The sequence below is a fragment of the Austrofundulus limnaeus genome, unplaced genomic scaffold, assembly GCF_001266775.1.
Source record: "Austrofundulus limnaeus strain Quisiro unplaced genomic scaffold, Austrofundulus_limnaeus-1.0 Scaffold1352, whole genome shotgun sequence".
NCBI classification, from domain to species: Eukaryota; Metazoa; Chordata; class Actinopteri; order Cyprinodontiformes; family Rivulidae; genus Austrofundulus; species Austrofundulus limnaeus.
Window position 1 is genome coordinate 48,301 of NW_013953754.1, and position 8,585 is coordinate 56,885.

Genomic DNA, 8,585 nt, shown 5'->3' on the forward strand with positions numbered 1-8,585 from the left:
CTTTGCAGCATCTTAGTGAAGCTGTCTCCTGTCATTTAAAATTAAAACTTTCTAAACGATTAAACTGCTAAAAGACCTGTAACACTTATACCTATGTTTCCCTTTACACTGTTAATACTTAAAGCTGCTTAAATTAACAGTGTGCTGCTTGTAATAAAATACAAACAGTTCTTGTGAGACGATTGTTCGTCCTCATGGGTTTCTGTGCATTTTTGCTGAACGTGTAAAGCATGTGAAAACATTAATTAAATTTCTTGTTTGCATAGGTTTGGGGAAAAAATACTTTTATCAAGATAGGTTATGAATACTACTCCCCAGCTTCACCTGATAACAGTCTGTTGCCAAACTTGAAAGTGTTGGCACACAGCAAAATAACAGATGATATCTGAGTGGCTACTTTTGCTACATTATTTCAGAGTACGTGTTTCCAACTATGGGACATAGTACAGTATCTAAGGGGGGGTTATGTATGTGTGTGGGTGTGTGTGTTTGTGTTTTGAGATGTGTATGTGTAATTCGTTCTGCTACAAAGTGAGGACCATCACATGTTTTTAACCAGCAAAGTGAGGTCATGTTTTTGGAAAGCGAGGACATTTTCATGGTCCTCACGTTTTTCAGTTCTGTTGCACTTTACTAGTTAGGTTTAGAGGTGTCCTTGTTTTTCCTACATCATGGGGCCCAGTTTTAAGGAAAACGCAGCATTGTGGGGTCTGGGTGCTCCTTGTGGGGCCCAAAGCCTGAGCCCCGCAACTTCAGAGGCTGATTTTGGGTGTGGGGGTTTGCTTTAGAACCAAGGTGTGAAGTGAGTTTAGGTTAGTTTTAGGGTCAGGAAGGTCAGACAGGCCATGTTTTATTTTCTCGACTTATGGAGCAGTTCAAACTGCTCGAAAACATTTTTTCGAGTAAACGTGTCTGTTTAAAATTGTTCAGTGACTTTAACAACAAGAGGCAATTTATTTTTTCTCAATTAATTGTCATGCCATGTGCTGAGCATTTAATTAAAAAAAAGGGGTTGGTTGGATGGATGGATGGATGGATGGATGGATGTTTCATTGTCCCCAAGGGGAAATTTGTCTTGGACATCGTACGCTAAATAAAGCTGCTCCACAACTAAACACTACAAACAATAAAATCACGTGAACACCATAATAAACTCAAAAACACATATTGTCCAATAAAAACCCATATTGCACATTCTCACATACATTCCAGCAGGTAAACAAACCAACAAATCAGACCAGAGCATCAACAGCATAACAAAACTCTATATGCCTACTTTATAAATGCTTTTCAAATATACATGTTTTTTTATTGAGAGGCTTAGAATATTTTTTATAACTGATGTGCAATCATCTATTTTATCCAATACTGTAATTAAAATATAGTGATTAAGTTGTTGTGATTTTAGAAAGAACAACAACTGCCTAGGGTCTATTTAGTTACACCCCTAAAACACGCCTTAAACGCAACCAGACATATAATGTTTTTAAGTTTAAGCCTGTAGGACTTCCCTGTTTGTGAACTGAGCAACCTGGAATAGGTGAGGTCACTTTCCTTTCTTGCCAGAAGGCGGTGCTTGGCTCTGTTAAAACTACTGTGTTGTGAACAAACGTGGCAAATTGCCAGTTTTCTGAGATCCTGAGTACTTGGCACAGAGCGGAAAAGGTTGTGGTAAACCTTGCAAATAAATATTCAAATCTAACTTTGAATCAAACTCCTGTGTATAATTTAGGCTTGTACTTCCAATATATCCTTTCATACTGGACAGATTTTAACGAAAACTTATAAGAAGTAGTCACTGGACGCACATCTATAGCTGATGAACTTTTGGAGTCAATCCAGTTCAAGGTGTCTGCCACAGATAAATCGCTTTAGCCAACACAAAGATGTCTCTAAGTCAGTTTTACAGATTTTGAGAGGCAAGCCTATGTGGTAGTAGCTGAGAGTCATTCACAATACAAACCTGAGTGTGAAATATTGCGACATTAAAGGAAACTGTGTGCCATGGTTTGTCGAGGTTTGACCAAAACACCTTTAACTTTGTCATTTCTGACAGACTTGATACTCTTAGAAGTGATGTCCCAATACTGATACTGGTATCAATATCAGGACCAAGACCAGCATTTTTACAAGTACTCTATGGTGGCCCAGAAGGGTCAACAGAATGCAAAAACCACAGTGGAAGTTGTGCTAAAACAGAAGCTGAAGTAGAAATATTACCAGAGAATTCAAAATCTGAAAGTACACAGGCTAATTCAATACTTGAAACGGACTCAACTGTTTGAAAGTTGTTTTTTTCCTTCTTCTTTTTTTTTCCTTTTTGTTTGTGCACTGATCCGATCTATATTCCACACTAGTAGGTGGTGGTAATACACAACACCGTTGTTTTCCATCCATAGCAAACAACTGGCAACCAACAGTGTAGCACATTAAAATGCATTAAAATAAAAAAAACYAAAACATTCTTTCAAACAATCAAGTTGGTTTCGAGTACTGAATTAGCCTGAGTATGTTCAGATTTTAAATTACCTAGTCATATTTCTATATAACTACCGGTACTTCCATTCTAGCATAACTTCTGTTTTAGCATAAGTTCAATTGTGGCTTTTGCATTCTGCTGACCCTTCTGGGTCACTACAGGCCACCGTAGTACTTGTACCCGTAGAAAATGCCCCAATACTTTTAAGTGTAATGTCAGTTCCATGTTTAAGACGTACTCAAGTTGAAAGAAAATCTTTTTTGTTATTTTTATATATAGTATACACTCACCGGCCACTTTATTAGGTACACCACGCTAGTAACGGGTTGGACCCCCTTTTGCCTTCAGAACTGCCTCAATTCTTCGTGGCATAGATTCAACAAGGTGCTGGAAGCATTCCTCAGAGATTTTGGTCCATATTGACATGATGGCATCACACAGTTGCCGCAGATTTGTCGGCTGCACATCCATGATGCGAATCTCCCGTTCCACCACATCCCAAAGATGCTCTATTGGATTGAGATCTGGTGACTGTGGAGGCCATTTGAGTACAGTGAACTCATTGTCATGTTCAAGAAACCAGTCTGAGATGATTCCAGCTTTATGACATGGCGCATTATCCTGCTGAAAGTAGCCATCAGATGTTGGGTACATTGTGGTCATAAAGGGATGGACATGGTCAGCAACAATACTCAGGTRGGCTGTGGCGTTGCAACGATGCTCAATTGGTACCAAGGGGCCCAAAGAGTGCCAAGAAAAGATTCCCCACACCAYGACACCACCACCACCAGCCTGAACCGTTGATACAAGGCAGGATGGATCCATGCTTTCATGTTGTTGACGCCAAATTCTGACCCTACCATCCGAATGTCGCAGCAGAAATCGAGACTCATCAGACCAGGCAACGTTTTTCCAATCTTCTCTTGTCCAATTTCGATGAGCTTGTGCAAATTGTAGCCTCAGTTTCCTGTTCTTAGCTGAAAGGAGTGGCACCCGGTGTGGTCTTCTGCTGCTGAAGCCCATCTGCCTCAAAGTTTGACGTACTGTGCGTTCAGAGATGCTCTTCTGCCTACCTTGGTTGTAACGGGTGGTTATTTGAGTCACTGTTGCCTTTCTATCAGCTCGAACCAGTCTGCCCATTCTCCTCTGACCTCTGGCATCAACAAGGCATTTCCGCCCACAGGACTGCCGCTCACTGGATGTTTTTTCTTTTTCGGACCATTCTCTATAAACCCTAGAGATGGTTGTGCGTGAAAATCCCAGTAGATCAGCAGTTTCTGAAATACTCAGACCAGCCCTTCTGGCACCAACAACCATGCCACGTTCAAAGGCACTCAAATCACCTTTCTTCCCCATACTGATGCTCGGTTTGAACTGCAGGAGATTGTCTTGACCATGTCTACATGCCTAAATGCACTGAGTTGCHGCCATGTGATTGGCTGATCAGAAATTAAGTGTTAACGAGCAGTTGGACAGGTGTACCTAATAAAGTGGCCGGTGAGTGTATATCATGGTGTATATTTGATCTGACCCAGTCAGTGGGGCTGTAGGCCTATAAGGATAAAGAGCCACCTCCTAAATAAAAAAATGTGTTTTTAAAGTCATTGTTTAATGTTTAAGTTCTAACTCAGTAAGTACTCTGTATCGGCCCTCGGCATCGACGAGTACCCAAACTGTTTGAGAGAACCTGGTATCGGGACAGCCCTAAATCTTAGTGTCAAATTCTGCCATAAAAAGCCATGGGCAATTTATATTCCTTTAAGGAATGTTAGGCCTTTAATTTATGAAAATAATTTAAAACTATCAAAAGATTTATGAACAAACTTTAAAGATGTAAGGTTTTTTTTTGAACAGAATACAATATTTAAGTCAAAAGTTAAATCTGTCTTCGGCTCATGAGTCCGTTTTTTACTGCCTGTTTTGGCAGCCACTCGCTTAAGTCCGGATCTTTCCTTTATGGCGACGACTGGGCAATGTTAGGGCCGCTCATTTTATTTCCTACTCATCAATCCTCCACATCCTTCCCTCGTTAAACTGTCTTGTTAACCATTACGGCCAAACAGAGGAGGACCGAGCTATTAAAAGTGTTAAACCTTTACACTGGGAGCGGCGATTTCACTTGCACCCGTAAGTGCAACAACAGCGATGAAGACAAGCACCAACTCATAACAACTCATCGGCTCAAAGCTTTATCAGTAAAAAACACCACACACCTGTAGAATTTGAGCGAGGGTTCTACAGCGAGTAGGACGAACGGCACCACGGTGTAACAGATGGCAACCTGTGTGGACACCCACGTGATGACATCGTACATGGACTTGTACGACTCGGAGGCCAAAAAGTGTGGCCTGATGTTGTGCCTTACCTTGAATGAACAGAAAGAAAGAAAAAAACAACTTTAAATTACTCCTGATTCATTTTACTTTGCAGTAAAGTAAACACAAATTAAGCAAACTGACCTGGTTTACCTACAGCTGCCTATTTCTGCTTATTATCCGTTTACCTTCCCTCTCTGCTTTGGCCCTTTTCTATTTAAAAAATAAACCTGAGCATCTGTGAGCGGCAGCCACTGTTAGTTTGATTTAGAACTGGGTCACATTCAGGCAAAGAACAACCCAAAAAAAAGGGACTGCAGGAACTCACCTGCACAATAAATTTACAACATTTACATTCAACTACATTATTTAGAGTTATAAAGCTGTTTTACTGTTCACTCCACTCAAAGTTTCCATGTAAATGCTCCTGTTCATAACTGAAGCAAAGAAGCCTTACTGAGCAAAGATAAAAGCTAATGGCTCCGTATGTAAATTGAAATTTAAGTGCTGCACTACTTCACTGTCTGCACGCTCTCAATTAAGACATTTTTCTGTGGATTTCTTAGTTTTTAAGTAATTCTGATGAATTAAAAAAGCTCTTATACTCTACCAAAGTATTGGAAAACAAATGAGCTTTTATTAAAAAAAAAAGCCTTTTTAGAAAAAAAGAAAAGTATCCATTATACTCTATAATGTAAAAGAGGGTAATGCACAGAATCATGAGTATGAGTTTTAGTTTATTTGGCTCATTTTTTGTTTTTCGGGATAAACTAACTGTATGTATGTGTGCGCACTTACTGCACGGGCAGCCATGGTCATGCCGATGCCGGTGACGAAGGTCATGTAGTAGCCGGGGTACACGCCGTGCCACAAGGCTGACAGCAGGAAGGTTGCTCCTGTGGGGTTGATGGGGCATCGCTCGTAGCACACCCTGAAAAACAAATAAAAAAAGGTTAATTAAACATATTGTGTGCTTAACCTTATACAAAACAATAGTTCACATTTTAATTAGATCACACACAGCATTTATAGTTTTTTTATTATTATTATTTTTTACCTTTTAAGCCAGTGACTTGTTTGAATATTCCAGTTGTCTAGAAACAGCTTGAAACTAGTGGCGAGCTGAAATCCGATGCAGAGAGATTTGTATTCAAACTTATTATCAAGGTCAGTTAAAGATTGTGAATAAACACAAACCTCAATGTCCAGAATTCTGAGATTTGATATCAGGTCCCACCGTGGAGAGCCGTCTGCGTTGTAGCCATTGAAGCCAAATCCTGCAGCGTTGTTGATGGCATCAGCTGCAGGAGACAGAAGAAAACAAAAAGTCAGAGTGCATGTGATGCATGTGTTTAGAGGTTGAGACAAAAAAACTCACTTTTTTTATTATTGTAAAAGAAAATCTTCACATATACAAATAAATAAAGTAAGCCACGGGGGTAGGCTTCTAAAATAAAAATATTTAGTACAAAAACCATTAAGATAAATTTTAAAAAATGGCCTACAGCATCCATGTGTGTTTATTCTTAAAAATAGTAGATAAATTTAGTTTGTTTTCCTTAAACACTGGGGGAAAAGGTGAAGAAAATGAAAATGTGTCCAATATTATAATTAGATTATTTGCCAGTCTTCTGTTCATATCAGAATTTTTTATTATTTCCATGAAAGCCAAAAACATGCTCGGCAGAGACAAAAAACAAATATATGATCACATGTTGAAGTTTATAATTTACCACTAGATGGCAGTGTTGCATCAAAAAAATGATGTTGACATCTTTTTTTAAGGCTCTATGGCGTCATTACAATGAAAATTTGTGAGAATCAAGGAAATGATTTCAGTCAAAGAAGCAAACAAAAATCAAAGCRGTAGGTCTATATCAGTTGTTGCATCACTTCATTGCTGAATGTCCTCATTGTGTGTCATTGCCATTTTTGTACAATAGATTAAATGTGTCATTTTGGAGGGTAAGACTTGTTTTTTTTTTTTTTACTTATACATTCATGAGTCTGACTGATACTGCATTATAAAAACACTTCATATAGAAGTTACTTGTAAATATGTTTTTTGTTTGTTTGTTTTTTAACCGCCAGATAAAATGCTGAACTCGACAAAAAACGTCATGTCAAACTCACCAAGTGTCCAGACAAAGTAGTACTTTGGCCTCAGAGCCAGCATAGCCAGGTAAAGGTAGATGATCTGGACATAAAACGGCGCAGATCTGACAAAGTCATCATTTATGGAGTAGTCCACTGGGAACAGCTTGTACAGGGACAGATAGATGACCAGACAGAGAGCACAGGTGCACAGCTTGGAGATGACAGCATTCTGGGCCAAGATGGGGAAAATAATAAAATACAAGCGAATAAATAAAATGAAGCAGTTTTGATTACGCCTCACTACATCTGACAAATCTCCAAAGATGATTTGTACCTTCGGCGAGGGTTCGCTCAGCCTGAACTTTCCGTTCTCCTTGCCGTTGGCGTTCTCCTGGTGCCGCGGCTGATAGGCCCTCCCTTCGATGAAGGCTATATAGTCGTTGTAGGAGCACGTGGGCCCCGCCAGGATGCCCATGAAGTTACAGTTGTAGCTCAGGTACTCCAATAAGCTGGGCATACGGCTTGAGGGTGAGAGGGCAGGGAGAAGGTTACACAGTCAGGACACGATCCCCAAAAATATATGTTTCATCTTAAGAGGATAAAAAAAACATAGGCTGCCTTTGGCTTTAAACATCCCTGTGGTTCATTCTAGTTAATTGTCTGGAAAAATACAGGGGACCCCGAGTGACCCTTTGTGGCTGAGTGCTTTGACTTGAAACGTTTGGACTGGAGGATAACTGTCTGAACATGAGCCGGGCTTTGTTTGTCTCACCTTCCCAGCAGCTATCTCTGAGTGAGCACAGGGAAATACTCCTGACATCCAGCTTCACATTTAGGGCCTTTAAAATGCACTCTGGTTCAGAATATCCCTGTGATTTTAGTGCCTGAAATTCACTTTTGAAATTTGGGGGGTATAAAATGTATGAGTGGGGGTATGTACATATTTGTGCTAATCAACACAAGACCTATCAGATTAATGTGCCGTTTTCATTTGCCTCCTTCTGCCTTCCTAGCTGTTACCTCAGCTGCTCTCTGCTTGTTCCTTTCCTTGTTTGGTCTCTTTCCTGTATTTGTAAGCACAGAAAACTTTCCAGGAAAAGAATTCTACTACTTGTGAGACAAACTACGGAGCTCAACACTTCCTGTTCTTACCTCGGATCGACACATTTATTACTGTCCCTTTTACTCTTCTTCCCTGTTGTTTTTAGCTGCATCTGTGGCTCTCTCTTCTCTGCTCTGCTCTATTCTTTCCTTGTTCTTGGGCTCCTCCTCTGCATCTCGTCAAACTAACGACTTTGTTGCAAACAATCCCTTGCAATCCAGCAGCGAACGTGAGGCCCTGTATCTTTGTGTAACCTGGGAATAATTGTGTCAAAATAAACATATTTCTCAGAAATTCACAGTCTCAGGTGAGAATTATGACCCCGTTCAGGTCAGGACTTTGCTCACATGAAAAACACAATCTTTTCATTGTAATGTTTGCATGCTTTCTGACCTTTTTTATTTTGCCTGTTCAAAGCACACTGGCCTCTACTAAAGAAAGAAATATTTCATAAAATGATGATATGATGCCGATGTAGCAAACTATCTAAACTATGTACAGTGGGGAAAATAAGTATTTAGTCAGTCACCAATTGTGCAAGTTCTCCCACTTAAAAAGATGAGAGAGGCCTGTAATTGACATCATAGGTAGA

At 39.8% G+C, this 8,585-nt stretch overlaps 1 protein-coding gene across 1 annotated transcript in view; it reads right to left on the reverse strand.

Moving 5' to 3' along the window:
- Positions 1–8,585, reverse strand: part of LOC106535076 (membrane-bound O-acyltransferase domain-containing protein 2) — a gene marked incomplete at its 5' end in the record, with an annotated part of 13,155 nt that overhangs the window by 3,066 nt on the left and 1,504 nt on the right. The window contains 6 exon segments of the mRNA XM_014031958.1: positions 4,693–4,844; positions 5,593–5,725; positions 5,852–5,916; positions 5,992–6,095; positions 6,928–7,120; positions 7,226–7,412. Coding sequence (XP_013887412.1) covers positions 4,693–4,844; positions 5,593–5,725; positions 5,852–5,916; positions 5,992–6,095; positions 6,928–7,120; positions 7,226–7,412 — 834 coding nt within the window.